Here is a 22,306-nt window from a genome sequence, read left to right as displayed (position 1 = left end):
ATTGTAAATTGCTGGTGTGTACATCAATAAGGGTTGATAGTTCCTGTATCAGAATATATATATATATATATATATATATATATATATATATATATATATATACACACACACACACACATACATACACACACACACACACGCATAGTGTATATATACACACACACACACACACAAACGAAGATCAGGGACAAAACTGCTGGCTTTGATCAGCTGAAGTTGTTGGTAGACAACAGACACGCTAAATTGAGAAACAGTGAGGCCAATCTTATTGATGTCTAAGTTCTTGAAAAAGGGTCAAATGCTGCCTTTAAAGATGAAGCTTTTTGTTCTGTCGTATGCCTGCCTGAACTACGGCAGGTTGTCAGACCAACTCAAGTGTCAAGAACGTGGGGAAGCTATGAGGGCTAATAAGCTCCTGTCTGTCCGTGTGTGTGGCTTAATTACAGTGAGTCACTACACGGCTGGAGAGAGGAATGCAGAGATATTGCAGGAAGAAAACAATCACAACTATGATCATCAATCCAATTTGCTGGATCAGAGAAGGAACGCTCAAGAGGACCACAAGGTCAGTGTGCTAATGGGTTAGATGAAAGGAGGAAGGGACAGGGGAAGAAAGAGCTGAAAGTATTTAAAAAAGTCAAGGCCTGTAGTGAGAGCTAAGGGTGAGAAGCTAGAAGGTTCTACAGAAAGAAAGCCTTGAGCAGCTTGTAGTTGTTGATAAAAAGATGTTGTGGCAGTTCCTGAATAACTTTCCCCACTGTGTCAGCACCATGTACGTTTGGAGGTTTCTTCTGCCTGTTGCTATGAGACTTCCGCACAACATCCAACCTTTGTTTTACTAGTTATCTCTCAAGCTCGTAAGGCTCATTCAGACATGAGTTATATAAGATTAATAGTCTCCTAAATCTGCTAAAGAGATGACATTCAGTCATTGGTCACTTCCGTTATTGTTCCTCACGCTTCATTTAGACATGCCTGTGAAAGTAACAGAGAGATGCAGTGCGTGCTCGTATGCGACCAGACAGTAAATCACATAAGCTATATCACCATAGTCCTCAAAGTGTCACGGTTTTCTCACAACATGTCATATTGTCACAATAATTCTTATGAGCATGCCATGGTTGTGTAAAGCATAATGGCAGAGGATGGAAGTGGCTGAAAATACCATTTCATGTGTTTAACCCTTTACAAGGCAACATTTGGCTATATTTGGTAACGTCAGTCGCCATGTATGTACAATGAAAATTTCCAACATTTTTTTTTTTTTTTTTTAAGTAAAATGGTTGAGTAATATTCTTTAATGACCTTCTGCGCTGAAATTTTGTAAATTCCAAGTATGGTAGTTCACTGAACGGCCTGTAAAGGCTTAAGCATAGTCAAAAAGGGTTTTTTTTGGTGCATTTGCTTTCAGATTCTTCCATGAACTGCATCTCTCTTCAAATTAATCAAGCATTGCGAAGGCAATCTCTTAATGTGACTGCAGCAGGTAGTACATGTTTTCACAATCAGATGTGACTACCAGCAATGGTGGAGAACATCATTTTTTGTGATTAATAAACAAGTGTGGCTGAACATGCTCAGATGTGACCACATAGTCCCAGAAGAATCAGTGTCCTGGACGTCAGTGTGGTCACACATGATAAAGATACGCTGTCATGCCACTAAAATTAACAGAGCGCATATCTGAAAGGGACTATAGAATCACATTAAGCAAAAAGGTAAATACTTTTAAGTCATTTTTTTAGCTGAATTGTAATCTGAAACATTATGCAAGACTGACTCTCGTGAAGACGCGTGATCAGAGGAATGACAATCAGATATGTGAAAAATGAATAAACCCTGTACAGAACTGGAAAAGGTGGTGACAGCAAGACACAGATAATCTTTTCATGAATACCATGCAGAGAAGGAAGTAGGAGAGGTAATGTTAAATTCTTCACAATTCTGCTATCACAGCTAATGACATTTATATTTCACAAAGTTGTTACTATAAGAAATATTTTATCAAAATCCTTTACTTGACTATAATGGCAGATACATTTACATATTGATGGACACATTTTTGAAGCTTTTTTTCATTAGTCAGGGCGGTTTGACTGACTTTTGTGTAATTAATAAGCTTCAAATTCAGACTCTTCAACATATTTGCCAAATATCTTTCAAATGAAACAGTCTTTCTCTACCTTCTTTAACAGAGACAACACACTGGCACAAATATGAATATTGCAACTTTAATAGTTTTTCTCTTATTTTCAAGACTCGCCCGATGAAAACTCACCTTCACAAAATGAGTGCAGAAAGAGGAAAGGAAGGAGGAGTTTGGCAGCTGTCATCCTGCCACCTAATCCTACACTCCACGACATCACCTGCACATGAAAAAACACACACGAACACAGATTACAGCTACTGTGTGTGTATGTAAAGTATTGACAGTTTGAGACCAGTTTTGAGCAACTGTTCTTTTGCAACATAGTGTACATGTTTATTTACTGTAATTTCTGTTGAACTGTTAATGTTAAGTTGCATTTAGCAAAGCAGTAAATAAATGCTTGGTAACTGCAAAATTCAATATTTTAATCAGCGATGCCTACAATAGAATCATATATATATATATATATATATATATATATATATATATACATACATATACATATATATATATATACACACACACATACATACATACATACATACATACATACACACACACACACACACACACACACACACACACACACACACACACACAGGGCGCAAGGGGTGTGGGAACCGTGCGACCACACGGGGCCTCGCGCCCAAAGGGCCTCGCGCTATGGGCCGTTTTTTTTTTTCAACATTTTTTTTTCAAATTTTTTTTTCCTTTTTTCCCTTATAAATAAACAGTCACATTCCATTACAGATCTAAATGTGTACTAGTCTGTGCATATTAATAAATATATGTGCAATGATGTGCTTGCTGATTGATGTCTCTGCGCAGCTGCGCGTGTCTGTTGTTTAATACAACTGCGTCAGACCAAGCGCAGACACAAGCTGCTCTGATCGAGACGGGTGGAGTTTGGAACAAACTGTCACACAATGTCGAGAACACGAGACAGATTCAGGAAATTTCCATCAGGGGATGAAAAAAGAAAAAAAACTAAAGAAAATGGAAGAGTTTAATGCCTCTCTGAAAGGCTCGTTTGATAAATTTGTTACAAAAATCACTGATCCGACCGGGTCTCAAGCAGCCGTGGGGCCCCATGTCGAGGCAAGCCGAGATGATGATGAGGCAGGGGAAGGTATCCAGTATTTTGCTAATTGGAGAGTTAAAATTGTGCATATAGACACCTGATCCAAAAAACCCAAAAACTTTGCGCGCTCTCTACTCACGCGTGAGGGCCCCCCCCCCCCCCAGCCATTTCGCACAGGGCCTCACAAATCTCCCAGACGGCTCTGTATGTATGTATGTATGTATGTATATACACGCGCACGCACGCACGCACGCACGCGATTCAGTAAGTAGTAAATAAAAAAGGTCAAGGTGAAAGTATAAGAGGCATTCTGATCGGGATAAAAATGATTGGCTTGTGTTTGTTTTAATGAACTATCTTTATGATATATATTATGAAGTATAATCCCGAGGAGCTCAGAAGTGACAATGGAGAATTTCTGTCTTCCCCATTTCTTCACCACTTCACTTATATTCCCCCATTGTCATCACATATTCCAGCAATCCACAATAGTTGGCAAACTCCATCTCTGACAGTTTAATCTTGAATTGTCATCTATCTAAACCCCATTTTCCCAAACTCCTCTGTGCTAAAGCTTGTGGGGAAAAATAAATAAATAAATGCAGACAGGTATGCTTATCCTCCAAGTATCTGATGGCTAAAATGTGATATGTAAACTGAAGCCAGAGTGAATGGTAACAAAATGCAATAGAGCTTTGTGTAGCTGCTCAGCGTCCTGTTGCTGTTAAAGATGCACGATGTGTGGTCGATTCAATGCAGACAAAGTAGCTCAAAATTGCCGGTGAGTGAGAAAGAAATGCAAGGTAAAGAATAAGATGCCATTGCTTATTGTATAAATACGTGTCAGTGTGCATGTGTGTGTGTGTGTGTGTGTTTATATTGCCTGTGAATTTGTGTCAGCTTGTATAACCACATTTGTTTTCATTTGGATTCCTGGATCCTCGGCATTATTAGCATTTTACTTCCTGTAACAATACAACCTGTATAGCCATGGATATTATTCAATTCCTTCCCCATTTCCTTGCCCCTTCCTGCTTTGGCAACGCACATCTCTTCTCCTTTCTTGCGGAGCCCTGATGACAGTGTCCCCCGCCCCAGCCTCTCCCACCCCTTTTGTGACCTTTCCTTCGTCCGTGTCCTCTCAGAGACAGATGTAATCCTCGAGTAGAGGTCATTATGTGGATTCAAGTAGAAGTTCAAACAAATAAAAAAGCATAACAATTCAAAAAACAAAACTCCTCCTGTCCAGCAAAAACCTCACTAGTCGTGTTTTATCATTTCTTAGTTTTGTTATCAATGTCTTATATCAGGTAACTTGCATGACCTGTAGTGCTTCATGTAACAGAATGTGCAGTCTGTCAAATCCAGCAGCTATAAGACAGTAACAATCACCACCCGAGGGTGAGAGCTCAGTGGTTGGTTGTTGTTTCTATCAATTGATGGTTAGGGTTTATTAGTCTCACTAAGGCGATCAATGAAGCCCATCCCAAGACTCCACATTAAGAGAATACAATCATTGCACAAAGAGCAAAGTAAAAAGATCCTCTGCTCTTTTTTTCTGCTCTCAAATTGTGAAAAAAGTTGGGGGGTTTTATCATCCCTCAAAGAAAAAAAAACATTTATACATCAAAAATGTATGATGTGATAAATTCCACCACTTTTAAAATGTACATATATTGGTACCAAAAATCAGTTGTTCACATCATATTCATCCATCATTTTCTCACTCCAACATATAATGTAGGATCCTGAATGTAATATCCAATATATTTTGCAACTGGCCCAGGAAATAAAGAGGTTACCTAGAATATTAGAAGTTTGGTTGTTTGAACCCTTGTCTGCATAAACTGTTGAAAGCATTCTCTCATTTGGTTAATGTGTCTCTGTACTAATGCAGTCCATTTGCCACAAATACAGTAACACCTGTGAAAATGTTGAATTCCTGCTCTAACATCACGACCCTGTGCTACGAGAGAGGACTCCTATACGCTGGTATGCAGGATGTATTCTGAATACAACAGAACATAAAAATAAACAGCTTTTTTTTTTAATAACACTGCAACTGTTTAGTTTTCCTTTGGGAGTTTAACTATTATCCAGTTCTGTAATATTTCTTCTTTGCCTATAAATTGGCTCTGTCCACTGCATGCATACAGAAATACACAAACACCTCTTCACTCCTCACTAATCATTCAAATGCTAAGGGACATTTCTGAAATGACTAATGGATGAATGAGTAATGGAAATGGGTTGACGGATGTGTCGTGTTTGAGGAAGATGTTGCACTACAGCAGGATGCAGCCCTCTACTCTCAACAGGATTCAATATAAACAAACAGTCTCACAAAAAACAGCAACCAAACTAAATTGCAGGACACTGTAATTCAGGTAGAGGTCAAAGTAATCTCCCTCACGTACCCGTCCTGCCTTTTCTGTGATGCAGCCTGGCCGGGCTACGAAAACATTGTCACAAAGTCGCATGGCTAAGAGCAAATTATTCATGAAGATAATAATCCATACACACTGAGATATATATATATATATATATATATATATATATATATATATATATATAAACAATATCTAATGCATCTGTATCAAATTTGTCACTACAGTAATTTAAAGCATAATTTAATATAATTACATCCCCCCCTGTTGTTTTTTGTCTTTTACGTCACTCAAATAGCGACCCAATTCAAACTTGAGTTTGTGGTTTCGAAAATTTTAATAACAGCACCTCTGGGTAACCTGATGCCATTTATTTGCACAGGAATACAGCAAAGACTTAAAAAATGAATTTAAATTACACCACATTGTTTCAGAGTATTTTGAGGATTTCCTCAAGTGAAAGTTTAATGAATAATTACAACTTCATTTCTCGAAGAACAGTTTTTGTCTCAGTTTCTTAAATGTCATCTCTTAATTCTTTCGAGCACCACAAGTCCATTTAACTCTTTTGTCTTAGTGCAAAAGCTGAAGTTGAAGCTGAAGTGGGCCACATGCAAGAATCTCACCAAATCAAAATGAAACCATCTGCATGGGAAGATAGCCGCAGTATTCTCCAAAAGTATTCTTTGCGACTGAGGTGAGATGAATGTGTAAGCATTTATAACTAACATGTTTCTAATGGAACTATTGTTAAATCTTACCACCACTTGAAATAATATTGAATGTGGTATGGTAATTTGTTCCATTTTAATAGAATACTCAGGCTATTGTGTGACCATACAGTGTGTGGTTTGTTGGGCATATTGTAATTACCGCCACAATCTCCTCACTAACAATGTGGTTGGAGAAAAGTGTAAGAGTGGCAATCAAAGTCCGACAAGTTCTCAGACAAAACAAGATGCCTGGCCCCGACTTTCATATGCAAAAAGAAAACATTTCATTGATTACAGGCTGTAAAATACACAGTTTATGCAAAGGTTTGATTAAATGTTGGATAAATAACGTATCCCGGTAAAGTTCTGCACGATTTTGGGATCATAATAGAGGAAACCTGACAACTTCTTAGAGTGGTATAAGTGTAGAAATTAAGTCACAAGCAATTTTAAAAAGTGCAAATAAAATCAGAGTTGGTGAATGACATCGGACAAGGCGAGGCAGGAGCTGGTCCTCAGCGTAAGACGAGTGCTGCAGCAGCATTGCCCCACTTCACTGGCTATACTGTCAGCATCGATCAATCCTTCACTCCCCCAGCTTTGTAGGATCCACCGCTCAGCTTTACTTATATGTCCTGCAGGAGTCTACGCTGAACCCAAGCTTGATATTTTTGTACGACTTCTTGCTTGACTGACTCTGACCATGACCAGAAGATAAGACTCAGAAATCTGATTTTGGTCAAGTGAATACATCATGAACATGTTGACAGCCACTCATTTGCCCATACTTGCACGGCAATTTCCAATGTGGACGTTTTTCCAGAGTTTAAAAGACCAGAGCTAGTAGTTTAAATATCTTTAAGGAGTTCAAAAATAGGGTCAAAAGAAACATCAGAGGAAATTAAAAGAAAAGGCAGGGCTGGAAGGGTCACTGACATGGACGGAGGTACTCACTGGCCACCTCATTAGGCTTACCTGCTCAACTGCTTGTAAAGGCAAATATCCAATTAGCCCATCATATATTCATTTCAGTGCATTTAAGCGCGTAGACATGATCAAGATGACCTTCTGAAGTTCAAACTGAGCATCATAAAGGAGAAGAAAAGTAATTTTAGTTATTGTTTTAGATCAGCAAAATCTGGCATCCCTGTGGAACATCCCTGATAAGAATTGTATAATCGGTGCAGTGCCGAGCCATTTAAGGAGGATGACTTCTTTGTGCCAATGTGGCAACTGCTTTGTGGAAACGGCTTGATGCGAGACTGGCTTTTATGCTGTTGACTCACTGAAAAATCCAAACCACATGAAGGCAATGGATAAACTGAGAAAGACATCAACTGCTGCAGCCACAATGACAAACAAACAGACAGTCCTTTTAGAGAAATAGTATAAAAAAGATGTCATTACCATATTGGTTATAAAGATGTGAAGTAACACACACACACACACACACACACACACACACACACACACACACACACACACACACACACACACACACACACACACACACACACACACACACACACACACACACACACACACACACACACACACACACACACACACACACACACACACACACACACACACACACACACACACACACACACACACACACACACACACACACACACACACACACACACACACACTCTCTGTCAAAAAAATAAAAAATGAAATACTCAAAGGGCCTCCGTAGTCACTTGAACTTCTTATAGAGGTCGTGCTGGAATGGATGATTTTTGTTATGATTTGCAGCTGACAATTATAATCTTGTCAAGAATGTCAACGTGAACTCAAACCTCTCAGAAATGTTTCCAGCATCTTGAATGCAGCACAAACAGAATCATGGCAGTTCTGAAAGAAAAAAGAAGGGGGTCCAACCAGGTACTAGTAGGGCAAAAATTACTGAAGTCTCTGTTAAATGCGTAGCTACAGATCAATATAGTTTTCAATAAATGCCAGCTTCCACTTAAAAGGAAGCTTGTTTGTGGGACTTGTAATACGTTCGCACTTTAATAGTCACATCTATAAAGTTGTAAGTTGCCTTGTGTACTGTTATGAGCCCTTGCCTCAGCTTTCAAACCATAAATGTGGTGATAGAGAAACATTCCTGTGTATGTCGCTCATTATCCCACACTCCGAGTCTGGAAAAATGGGTGTTAGTGCTCAGCTGAGCAACTGTGTCCTCTGAAAATGATTGTAAGACTTTAAAACAATTGTAAAATATTGTCATGAGAAAAAAAAATGAAACAAAAACAAACACAAACAACCAACCAACCCACCAACCATAACATGTTTTAATAGAAACAATGACAAAAAGAGATCTCGATCAGACAGGTTACAACGTTTAAAAAAAACTATGATCCACAGAAAACGCAATTATTGTACGGCCATGTAAATCGTACCTGCTAATTAAGTTTCAAGGTGTTTGTGCAAAAACGTAAAACATTTTTTGACTGTGTGGGAAACGTAGTTTTAGTAAAACACAATTTCAGATGAATGAATAACATAATATGTTTCCCCAAAATTAAGCCAGAATCCAAAAATGTGATAATACTAAGTACCAATATGATTTTATAGCTTATACCTTAGCAGTAATATCTTGATGTCATTTTTACATCACTGTGTTCGTTATTTATGTGCCATTTCTTGTTATAAAAATACACACACGGGAGGTACTAACTTTTAGAGATGACAAAAAGTATAAGACCTCAATTATTGAACGGCTGGATGGATTGTTCTTATAAGCTTTATATTTCCACAAACTGAGAATTAGCGTTTTGTAGATAAATGACTGATGTTAACTGATCCTAACATCTGTGGTGCTTTTATATTTTGACACATTTACAAATAGGATAGAGGCTGGGAAACTAGAATCCTGTCCTCAAAGGGGAAATATGCGGATATTTTTGGATTTGATTGTAAAAATGCCTCCGTCCAGTAATCTCGAGCATTTTTTGGGTGTCCAGTTCCAGAGAGGGAACACTTGAACCTACTACGGTCCACGACAAATGTGCAATTTAAACCAAAACTTTCATATGATATATGTTGTTATTCTTAGGGTATGAAAATAAATCAATAGGCATTTTCAGTAAGGTAGTCCAAAACCACTTGACAAAAAGATATGGTTTCAGAAGTAGAGGGTACAGCAACTGGACTTTATTTGACCTAGGTGGAGATCCACCTAGGATACCTTAAGGTGTACGTCTAAGAAGAACAGGGACATTTAAAAAGTAAAAAACTAAATAAATCAAAATGTGCACCTAAATGTTTCATAGCTTGGTGTCCTCAGCGCCAGAATATATAGATTCTCAACATCTAAAAGGTTGGTTATTTTATGACTTCAACTGTTGGACACAAACAACTCACTTGGCAAAGTTCAGAACTCAGATCCGCATCTATGTAATTAGTTTTGACCCGATAGCTTATCTGACAGTAATATGTGATTAACGCAGAGTATAGTGGAGTCTAATATCCCTCCCCATTGTGCTCTGTCCAAAGAGGCATGCTTGCCCACATGGCTGCATCTCCTGGCTTACAGCATTCAATATTATTGATTACAAGGCAATTGTGTCTGACTGGCTTTAACCTTAAGGAACCCCTCTCAGGGGAGGGTGGTGGGCCTGAACCGGCAGCAAAATCTGGATTATCACAGTAAAAATCAATGAGCGATCTCTCGCCACCCTCCACTCTCATAAAAATGCCGTCACTCATTAGTAAGGTGATCACAGGGAGATTAACAGACATGTGGCTTTGACAGGGTAGGGAGAGGGAGGACGGCGCTGTCCCCATAAAATGAGTAATGTCTTCACTGCCATCCCTGTGATTTCTTCATCTCCAACATGACAAGACATCCTGAAAGCCTGGCTCTGCAAGAATAACTTACATAATGTAAACATTGTGGCAGTTACGCTACAGAGCATGTGTGGTGCTTCCTAAGTATAGGCGATAAAAAAAAATTGAACATGGATCTAAATGTTGCCACGCTGATGTCCCACATAGGGCTGCCACTAACGACATTTTCTTGCCGATTTAATCTATTGATTAATCTAACAATTGTATAGTCTTGTTTCAAAACTCATGATACATGTTTTGTTTTTTTTCCAGCAAATCTGATCGTTTATGTTGAATTTCTTTTTCAAACCATATTAATAGTTTGTCAAAGTGTGGGACTACAGCTGCAATTACGCATCGATGTAATCGATTATGTAAATACGTTGAATTGCATAGCATCCCGATGTACACAATGTGTAGAGTCTTAAAAGATGAGGTCAAAGTTTCACTTGATTAATGTATGTTAATTGTACTCGCCATTGTCAGGGTGTTGTATGTGTTGATAGAATGTTAATCAACTGTGATACCTAATGTGACCAGCAGAGGGAGCTACCCAGGTATATCACAATGGTTTATGTTGGTAGACCAGAGATGAACAATAGCAGCTACAGGCTAGTTTTTGCTGGATGATGTTTGTTCGTACTTTAGTGGACAAACTCATGGATTAAAACCAAGTCTCATCTTTTAAGACTCAACACATTGTGTACATGCGGCATGCAATGCACTCTATGCAAGTCAACGTATTTACATAATCGATTACGTCGATGCGTCATTGCAACTGTAGTCCCACACTTTGACAAACTATTCATATGGTTTGAAAAAGAAATTCAACATAAACGATCAGATTTGCTGGTAAATAAAACAACAAGAAAAAAAACATGTATCATGGGTTTTGAAACAAGACTACAAAGTCAAAGAGGTTTATGCTCATTCATAATGGACTAATATAAAAATCACATTCCATACCAGTGACCAAACACCAGTGTCCTGATAACTAAATGAGTAAACACCATCAATTCCACAGTGCTTTTGAAAACCTATACTCAAATCACACAGATGTAAAAATAGGAAAACATGACATCAACAGCTTCCAGTCGTGCAGAACCGATGTAGGTCCCTGCTGATTGGCTTCTTCAGAAAGTAGCTGGACTGAAGCCTCTCTTCAATAAAAGATCACTAACTCCCCAGCAGGCAAACAGTACATATTGGGACTGTAAGACACATGCCAAGACAACACTTTTCTTTTACTGGAGACATTTCCTTAATCTTCTTTGATCCTGTGTGGACTGACAGTAGTGCTTTGCAACACACTGTGGGGGAGAGTGGGCAGCTTACACAGAACCTGAGGAGACGATAATTATCCAGAACAGGATGGGAGCACTGCAAGGCGCCGCATTTCAGAACCCTGTTACAAAAATCTAGAGCAGGCACAACTAGTATGGTACACACCCCATCCTGTCTGGTGCCTGTTTTGCACATGCTCGTGACAGGGATGGGAATTTGTTAGTGGAAGTAAAGAGTAAAAGTTTTTGGGTACGCCAAACACTGAAATGTGCTGCAGTTATGAAGGAGCCCTTACTGCAACAGGACGGGTAAAAAGTGATAACAATAAACAACGGATGGTGCAGTGATGATGATAGGGTGTTGCAGACACTCCATCAAGTCAGTTACTGTATTATCCTTCCCCAATATGCTCACATAACATCGGACAACTGCGACATTGGGGTGACACTCATTATTTATTTGCATAAATTAATCTGATGAGTTCCCATTGCAGCACTTCATGTGGTTCAAAATAAAGGTCAATTGACAGTACATTTTTCATGGCCAATATAACAACAGTTGGAGCAGGCAAAAGTATTTCCCATTGCTTTTACGCCTGGCACAGACACTGCTGCAGCATTTGAACAAACAATTACTATCTGCATTTATTAATGAAGCACAGTGTTAACTTGGGGCCTGGAAGGCGAGGAGATGGCGATTTTTGTTATGCAATCACAAGTGTTTCCTTTTCAGAAGGCAACATTTGGGAGGGGATCATTTGAAAGAATCATACAGGTCTATTTTCTAAGTTGCCATTCACTGCTGACTGTGCCATTATTTACCAGAATGTCTTAGGCATTTTGTTACTGCAATGCTGTGCTACGCAGGCAGAAGTGTGTGAAGCATGCACATATCTTTTGTAGCTGAAATATCAGCAAACACATTTATACCAGCATTGAATATAATGTTGTCAAAAGGGCCGGGAAGTCATTACACACCAGCAAATCTACAAGTCTTCCTGTTCTTGAATAATTCCCGTTTACAGAAATCCCAGTGGTGGACAGTATCTATCAGGGGTAGCCAGGTACTGTATCACTGCAGCCTCATTGAAAAGGTTTGCCCTCTTACTGTCATTGCTGGCGCTTTTCCACAAGTACCTACTCAGCCCGACTCGACTCGCCTTGCCTCATTTCTTTTCCATACCCGGATCAGAGGTAGGCGGGGTTGGAGCGAAGCTGCTGTGATCTACTCGATTGTGCGACACAAACGAATAAGTAAGATGCCAAAGACGGAGAACATGGATGAGTTGATATATCTATATATCTTGTATTCAATATAAAATTTAAACAACTGAGGGAGAGAAGGCTTCAAGCAGCTACGCGAAACACCATTGAGAAGCACAGGAGAGTGCTCAAAGCCAATCAGTCCTACCAGGCTGATTGGCCAACCGCCTGACCAATCGGTGGCATGTAGTGTGATGACGTCAGATACAGCCCGACTCAGCCCGCTTAGAACCTCGGCAGAGTAGTTACAGAAAAGTATCTACTCGGCACGGCTAGACCCCTAGTGGAAAACTGCCAAACTGAGGCAAGTCCAGTCCAGTCGAGCTGAGTAGGTACAGTACAAGTGGAAAAGCGCTATTAGCTACACATTTTAGTTGTAATAATTCTTCACCTTTGCTATTCATGTCTGAAATACAGTAAGAAATTACAATGTAGGACTGAAAGACTGCTGGTTATTTTTAAAGTGAGCCGGTTGAGTGTTTTGGGAGACGTTCACAGTTTCAGAATGTCACCCACAAAACTGGACCCTGCCGTCTGTTATGTCATTTGAAACCATATGCTAATTTTTCCGTTTATTCAATCTGGACCTCATATTCTTAATTGTAGCCGCATGTTTATAATGTTTTTTGTTGACATGATGGTCTATTAAGACACTAATAAAAGCTAATTTACTGGTAGTCATAATGTATACATACAGAATATAAGCTGAGAAACATCACATGTATTGGAAATGTGATGATTTATTGGTCATCCATTTGGTTTTCTGTACTGCAAGTATCCACGTGGAGTTACAGACTGACATGCTGATAACTGTCAGTGTTTGGTAAAAATTGTATTAAGAAAAAATGTAATATAATGAGAATAATCTTAAATCTACTGTAGGTCCACAGATCTATCCATCCACCCGTCCCTCCAGTTTGCTATAGCAATCTCCTCCTGCTCATGTTGGTCAGCGTCTATTCTCAGCCGTCATGTGGGGGTGTAGCAGGGTCCACCCAGCATATGTCATTTCAGGTGGTAAGGATTTGATACTGGCCACCAGACACTTCATGTTTATGTCTATTCTCCGTTGTCTTACAATCACTAACGAAACGTTTCAATGCTCACCTCAATTCTGCATGTTTCCCGGCTGAGTGTCCATACAAATAGGCTGCTTTTTACAATTTTCCCCTTTCTATTGAATCTATGACAGTATTGCATTTGGGTTTATCTGTTTTACATCGCTACAAAGATGTTGTTTTGAGAACTACATGGTATTTAACCCTTTTGCATGCAAAAGATAATTAAATAATTCACTAACTTGAGCAATATTGCAAAGCCTTTTTATTTTATTTTTTTGAGGGGGGGAGGGGGGGTATTTTATTATTTCAGTCTTAATCACATATTGCAGTCAACTAGTGGACATCTACTTTATTTTCCCACAACGTAAATTAGAGACTTATTCACTACATTTTAAACCAAAGTTAGAATATTAACGTCTCAGACACTGACTTGACGGGATGAAGAGCTCACATTTAATTTTCTGATAAGATTCAAAAGTCAGAGAGACATGCTGAAAAAGGGTGTGAAGGAACCAAGCAATCACATCTTCTGCTACCAAGTCCTTTGGTCTGAAAGCAGACTGACAAAACGATTTGTGCCGTTTGAGGGAGAAATTGAGTCAAGGACAAAATGATACACTTGTATTTTCTTTCATACGTCTGCTGATACGAAGTAAATCTTCAATACAATGTTACTACCCTTTGCTCAATTACCTTGTTGGTTATCATTGGTGCTCAACTTCGGGAATCTTGAAAAAAGAAAACGTTACCATTTTTATTGTTTAAATGTCAATGTAATAAGATGCTCATCTCAAACTGTCTAAAAACTGTCTCAAACTGTTCTAAAATGTAATGTTATTAGTTCACAAGAAGATAGTGAGGAGATCTTTACCGAGGGCTGGTTTCACCTTACAATCCAAGCTGTAAAAATGTTTGTCCTGTTGTTTGTCAAAAACTTAGTGTCACAATAAAGGTATCGGATCGGGAAAAGAGAACCTTTTACATTGGTGGTTGTTTTGTTTCTAGCAACCCTGTACTTATTAAGCCAAACTCTGTTTTTCTATATTCCTGTCCTTAACCATGTATTCATTTTCTATCTAGCCATCCCCAAGCGTAACCCCAAATAACAAACAAAGCAAAGTAGATAAGTGAGTAGTAGTCGTAGTTTATGGATTCAGATGGGGTTCAAATGTTGTCCACTGGCCTGATAACCTGCAATTTACTACCATCTTCCAGCTTGTCAACCTCCTTCACCTAACATGTTATAGTTGTGCAATATCAAATTTGTGACCGTTTCATTTCATCTGACTTAAGGATTCTGCAACGGCAAAGGAAAACAAGGGCATGGAGCATTTATTGACCCTTAAAGATGTAGCCCTTCAGTTTCACCCAATGCAAAATGTATATTCTAGCATTAAGGTTTAAAAAAAAATTTGAAACCCAGAAAATGTAGTTGTTTTACTATTCAACTACACCTGACAAGCACAGATCTAAGTCTTTAAGAAGACTTTTTCAAGCAGACATTTACAATTATGTTCATTGGGATTAGGTGTATTCAGGTTTGAGAGTATGATTACTGTATTTTCCGTTTGTATCTTCAAAAAAAAACTGGAAAATAAATATGCATACTATAGTTGTTTTGATTAAACAATAAATTATATGCTACATAAAATTCTTGCTGTATTACTTTATTCTTATTTTCTAGTATAAAATCGAAGTGCATTATGTTGTGTATTTTTTTATAAAAGAAGAGAACCTTTCATGACCATATCGGTGAAAAATCTGGACACTCAAAAATAGATTACATCAGCAATCAGTGAAATTTTCATCAGAAATCAGTTCTTTCTCAAACTTGAGATTATATTTTGGTTGTGCTCTAAATAAAACATTGAACAAATTAGGAAAAAAAAATCCTTCATAATGAGGACTGATTGCTACTCCATACATTTCATGTTATTCTTCAAATGTGTGTTTCTGAAACAAGCCTTTGCTTCCTCGGTCCTTAACTGCAACTGGGAGCTTGGTAAGCTGTGCCAGCATGTATAAAAGACAACGCAGACACAGACAGCTGTGTCAGAGGGTACCCGATAGCCTTTAGGGAGAATAATTCATCTTTTGCTTCTGTCTTTGTGAGGAAGCAGTTGTGCTGCTGTGCACCCATTCTACCATCTTTTCTTCTTGAAAGATCCAAAAAACTACATTTAATAGTACTTCCCCAGCACTAAAGTCTCTTGCATCTGAACTGTTCACCTCGCTCCTCCTTCAGTGCTGCCTCCCATCTTATTTAACTGCCAGTGTCTTTCGTCTTTTTCGCTCGTTATCCACGCTTTTTCACCCCCACTTCAGACTGCATTCCAGGCGTATCCACAACTGGAAATTGTTATACAACAAAGATGTCATTAAATTGTTTTTATTTCCTTTCTGCTCTCCATATTTCTGGATAAATAGGTTTCAACATGCTAAATGATACTTGCTCAGACATGAATCCACTATTCACTGAGTGAAATTAAAAACTCCAATGCAATCCTTCAAGTGATTTCAAGCAGTTTCCACACCCACATACTGTAAGATGAATCAATACAGGGATAAGCAGCTTTGGACTACAACATCATGATTGCAGATGGTTGTATTAAATGCCAACTATTTCAGATTTCTAAAAGAGAAACTGTGAGTAATCAGATTTACTGTGAACTCATTGCAAGCCACAGCTAATTTATCCACAAATGACTCCCCATCTCTATAAGGACAGCACATTTCAGCATCTGACCACCCACCTGTTAAAAAAACAACACTGATAGAGCAAAATCATCTTCTCCTGTACAGGCTTCTTTCCTGCAGTTCTGCTTGACTGCCTTGGCTGATTTAATGACCACACACAGCTGGCCCACAAGAGGGTTAGGTGTGGAAATGGCAAAAAGTGGCAGCGTGCAGTGATCATAATCGTAAGATACTACTGTAGGAATGCTATGTTAATGCCAAAGTAAAAAAAAACGAGGGATGCATTTAAGCACTGCGAGTTCCAAAAAGTTGTCAGATTGAGGCCACTATGTTCAAAACTCAAGAGTGCATCACATGAACCAGCTGTAATATCATAAAACTTCTGTAAAACTCAGGCCTGCCCTGTTGAATCATTGAATACAGTGTGAAAGATTAATATTCAACCAACAACAAATAAGCAACATACAGATAAATTACTTTAAATATTAGTTAACTGAACCACTACCTGACTGTTCTTCAAGCAAACACAGGCTGTTGTGCAGAAAGTTTGCACACCTGATAATTACGGTTAATATTTTCCTCATGCTTTCGTTCACAAATACTAACACTAGTTGAGCAAAAACATTTACAACACCTTGAGACATGTGGTCTTTTACTAATACATAGCTAATCATTTTGTATATCCAGACTCCATAGTATTTCCTTATCCTTAAGTTTACTATTCTTCAGTTTTACAAAAACATCCTTCCTTTCTGTTCTCATATTTTGCTTTTCTTTCAGTGCAAGACCTCAGACGAAAGTCTTGAAGAGCTGTTATATCTGCAATTCATTCCTCTATCCCTCTTACTGGGTTTCATTTGAAGCTGTCAGTCAAGGTGTCTGCCAGATATGGACTCTGTACTTCAGTATCTTTTTTTTGCCTCCTCCTCTCATTCTGAATAAATTTAAAGTGACACAGACTGAGAAAGGGCTGTTAGAAACATGCTTTGTCCACATAATGCACGGAAAACTCAAGCCGGTTCTCTCCAGTTTATTGTACCTATAATACAAAATATGAGATTATAAGAGCCACTGAGATACACACACAGAGTATGACAGCAAACCCTTAACATTACACTATAGTCAGGACTAGTAAAAGGCCTGATCACTTTATGTTGATAGTTGTGATGCTGCAGGATGTGTAACCTGTCACTGTTAAAATTTGAGGAACTGAGGAATGATAAAACTCTTGGATATGTTTTATGTAATTCCATCTTAGGTTTTATTTATTTTTTGCTTTCACTTGTACTCCATAAAGACACTGGCGAACATGTAAAAAAAGCTTGTAACAAGCAGCCTCTTTGCATCATAAAGCACGGTCATTTACTAGCGTTTAGATGTTGGAGAGCATTTAAATCCACAACATTACCTCAACCTACTTAGAATTGTACAAGTTGCACTGAATTAATTGCTCGTTCAATTGTAAATTTCTCTGAAAAGTAATTATATCAGCCATGATTGAAACAAAACCGTCAGGATGACCAGAGCACCATAACAGGTTAATCTTTGCCTGCATCTAAAAAAAAAAAAAAAAAAAAAGTGCCACCAAACGCTTGAAGAATAACTCGTGTTAACATTTAAAATGCCTAAAGTGAGCGATGCTCTCCTTCAACCTGGCGTGGCGTCGCTGCTGCGTTCAGGTGACACATGAATAAATAAGTGGCATCACGGCGCTTCCCAGAAGTCATGTGAAGTCACCTGGGCTACCTGAGATAAGCTGTACACCTGACACCTCTGCTAACACACACACCACCTCACATTTCCAACCGGTCTTTTCAATTTTATACAAGGAAAAGAAGGAGAAATAAAATTACACATAGCTATTACAATTAAAGCGATCTATTACCGAAACACACAACTTAATTAGTAGTCACAGATGCGTTTTTTATTGATTCCTTCCGTCGCACAGGTAGAACATTAAACATTATAATGGTCAAATACTTATTAACTGCTAAAACTCAAACTATGCTGCATATGCAAGTGTTAAATTATAAGCAATAATGTGCCATAAAGCATGGCGCGCGGCTGCGCTGGAAATGACACAGAAATTGTTACCCTACATTACAAGAGACACCAGTCTTTAGGATAAAAAAAAAAACCTTCTGCTCCTCTGCAACCAAGCCTGTAACTCTGTGTGTGAACTCAGACGGATGGAGGTGTCATGGTCGTGTTTTCCTACCTTCCTCGTCCGTGTCCGTCGCTGGCTGAGCGCCTTCAGGTTCTCCTGCTGTCCCGCTGTGATGCGTTACCAAGTATCTGCACCCTCTCCTCCTCTGCACCCTCTCTCCTCTCTCCCTGCTCTCTCTGTCGTTATAGCTTTACTCTGTCAGCACCAACCAACCCCCCTGCTGATCGCACACTTCACTTCCCAATGTTCAGAATCACCCCCGCAACCCGTCCTGCTCCTCCCGCTGCACTAAAGTTGCGCCCCGGCAACATCAGCGCACCGCAACTTTTTTTTTTTTTTTTTAATAGCCTATCTTTTTATTTCACAATAATTTTCACAATTCACATTTTCACATGCCTGATTTCTATTATACCCACTTTCCTACCCTCCCCATAATTACCCTGGGGAAAAAAAAAAAAAAACATACATTAAGGGAGAACAAAATTAAATAAATATTTAAAAAAAATAAATAAATAAATAAAAAAAGATATAATGGCAGCAACAGCGATATCAAACTCGCGCACCGCAACTTTAAACATTATGATCCACGGCAAGATCATTCTGGTTTCCCTCAAATAAGAAATTTCCTCTCAAATAATTTATATCCCTGTGCCATAAACTATTGTCATCAGTATTTATATACATTCCTGCATTTGAGGTGACTTTAAAATAAAAGCAGCCTCATGTGTAAATGTTACATCTAAAGCCTGAATTATGGTTCTGCGTTGAATCGACGCAGAGCCTACGCCGTAGGGTACGCGGGGACGCGCAAGGTACTATGCGTGTCCCCGCGTACCCTCTGCGTTGGTGTAACGCGGAACCATAAATCAGCCTTGAAGGACTTGCCCAGCTGAGTTAATATCAGTGAAAAATGTTCTTGTGTTGATAAATCACCCCCAAGCTTCATGAAACGGTGCTACATGGAGTGAGATTAAGGATATCTATTTAGAGGCACTCCAAATAAGATCATGAGCTAATACATTTCACTGACTAAATTTCTAATCCATTATGTAGTAACGGAGGTTGTGAATCAGAGCAATAGAAGAGCGCTAGCACCATCTAGTGTTCATAATCCGAACTACAGGTAAAAGCAACACATGATATAGAATTGCATAAATTAATACATTTAAAAAAGATTATTGACTTCTAGTTTTTACATCTTAACAGGACGAACTTAAGTTTTTTGTAACATCAAATTAAGAAATTAGTTAACTTAATTAACCAGCTTTACACTTTTGTTTCCATTTGCACTTGGAGGAACTCAGTTCAACAGACTTGCTTTAAAAAAAAGGTTTTTCTTTTTTAAATTAACCTTTTTCTAACCAGGAATAATCCCATTGAGATTCAAAATCTCCTTTGCAAGGGGGTCCTGGTCAAGAGAGCAGCACAATAGATAGACAAAATCTACATGTCAAGGTTCTGTCTGGTCCAGAAACTCAAACGTGGGCAGATTTAAAATATGCATGTTACATCTTAACAGGACGAACCTACACTTTTGTTTCCATTTGCACGTATAAAAAGGAACTCAGTTCAACAGACTTGCTTTAAAAAAAAATTTTTTTTTAATGAACCTTTATTTAACCAGGAATAATCCCACTGAGTTTCAGAATCTCTTTTGCAAGGGGGTCCTGGCCAAGAGAGCAGCACAATAGGTACACCAAATTTACATGTTAAGGTTTTGTCTGGTCCAGAAACTCAAAACTGGGCAGATTTAAAAACATGGATGTCAAACAAATGCAGCTCTTAAGGATTATTCTTTCTCTCCTTGACTGCAACAGGCAAGGCAACACACACACACACACACACACACACACACACACACACACACACACACACACAGTATTATCTCCACGGTTATAAGGCCCAAAAACCTACCCACGGTAACGTGTCCCCATGAGGAGGTCACAATGATGATTCCTGATGTGTTGCTGCCATCTAGCGGATGTTGAACTGAATTACAAGTTTACAGGGATTTTGTGTTTACTTGTACTCTACACACAAACATGTATTTAAACTTGTAAAGCACATTTGTGCAGAAATATAAAGTCGCCCTACAAGATAGCACTGTAGTACATCATGACATGTAAAAGTACATGTTGGCAAAGTTCAGATATTAAAGTTTATCTTTGATAAGGCCGTTCTGGATGAGTTGCGACATTGCAGGGTTATAAATGCTGAAGCATCAATGTGTTACGGTTTAGCTGCTCAACACCAAGTTAGTTAATATAGTTTTAAGGGTGCCAGATAAATTAATTGAGGCTTAAAGTTAAGTGGGGAATATGAAGAAAAAAGCAAAAGACAGGGTCTATTTATTCATGCTAAATGCTAAACGTGAGTAGCAACAATTAAATTATCATTTTAATGTACTTTTCTCATGTATACCTCTATAAGCTAGTATTGTAATGCAGTTCAAACAGTTTGAAACAATAATGAAGAAATAAACTGTAAGAAAGCTTACCTTTTTTCGTTCCTGCCGGCTGTAACTTTGACATGGTGCTGACAGCAATGGCTCTGATACCGACTCAGGTGCAACTAATTAGAATTAATTAATGACAGCTATCTTTACATTTACATGATAACTTATCTAAATCACGATTCTGAGACCCCATCGTGCCCAGAGACAGGTTGTAAAAATATTTAGGAGCAATTAATGAAGCTCATAGAAGTTTATAAAAATGATTTACCATAAAAAGAAAAACTTTCTGATCAGCTGAGCCTTTTTAATTTTTATAGCTAAATATATAATTTTGTAAATCAAAAATTTGTCACACAATTCTTGTACAAGACACATATTCTAAGTCGTGATTATTACTTAGAATCAACCCCTTTTGCTAGGTTGATTTAAAATTATGTAATAATATTACAGGAGTATTATATACTGAAACTACATGACAGTAAAATGTAAAAATATACATTCATCAGCCATAGTTAGTGCAACATACTGCTGAGATAACCTGCATCTTGGAATTCTCATCAATCTTGTTTTGGCAGTTCTTCATTAACTACATCTTTTACCACACCAATAACACCCCGAACATGGCTGCATAATTCACCAAAAAACAGAGCCTGCAGGTCAGAAGGTCGGTGGGCCTCCTTAACAGTTTTCTTTTAGTATGTTCTCATCAAACACAACAAAGAGTCTGAAGTGTTTATGGGGTTTCCAAACACCCCTTATTCGAATCTTATGTGACCTGATGGTATCTGTGGGAAACAATCCCAGTAAAGACAACTCACGGTGCCCAAACAATCTATAGTGTTATATATATTCTGGTATCAGACACCTCTGGACACTCCTATATTCTTTGTCTAGACTTTGACTATCAAGTAGGTTGTCACTTAAAAAAAGAATGCATTTAAAGTTAAATGGGGTGTTGGTTCATGAATCTCGTTGCGACTTTGTATGGCTATTCCCAGACTGAGAAAGTTCCTTCTGTTTGTGGAGAATGTGATCATGTGCTAATAACTCCCCAGCTGTCGTCTGGTAAAAACGGGCTCCAAAATGGACTGTAGGGAGAAGGAAGCTCGGTCTATTACACTGGCACTTCCACGGCAGCCTCCCCTGACACTCATGAATACCTAGGGCATTGCAGGCCCGGGTTAATTTGCATCCCCGTTGGAGGTTAGTT

The 22,306-nt window shown here is 38.6% G+C and overlaps 1 protein-coding gene across 1 annotated transcript in view; it reads right to left on the bottom strand.

Annotated features, from left to right (window-relative positions):
- The window catches only part of cdh23 (cadherin-related 23), a 230,210-nt gene extending 227,847 nt beyond the window's left edge, over positions 1–2,363 (bottom strand). The window contains exon 1 of the mRNA XM_061745915.1: positions 2,279–2,363. Within this exon, the coding sequence (XP_061601899.1) occupies positions 2,279–2,363 (85 nt within the window). The remainder of the gene's footprint in view (positions 1–2,278) is intronic.
- Between the last annotated feature and the right edge of the window lie 19,943 nt (positions 2,364–22,306).

This window comes from Cololabis saira, chromosome 17 (genome assembly GCF_033807715.1).
Source record: "Cololabis saira isolate AMF1-May2022 chromosome 17, fColSai1.1, whole genome shotgun sequence".
Classification (NCBI taxonomy): domain Eukaryota; kingdom Metazoa; phylum Chordata; class Actinopteri; order Beloniformes; family Belonidae; genus Cololabis; species Cololabis saira.
The sequence above is the reverse complement of the archived record's forward strand: the minus strand, read 5'-3'. Positions and strand labels throughout refer to the sequence as shown.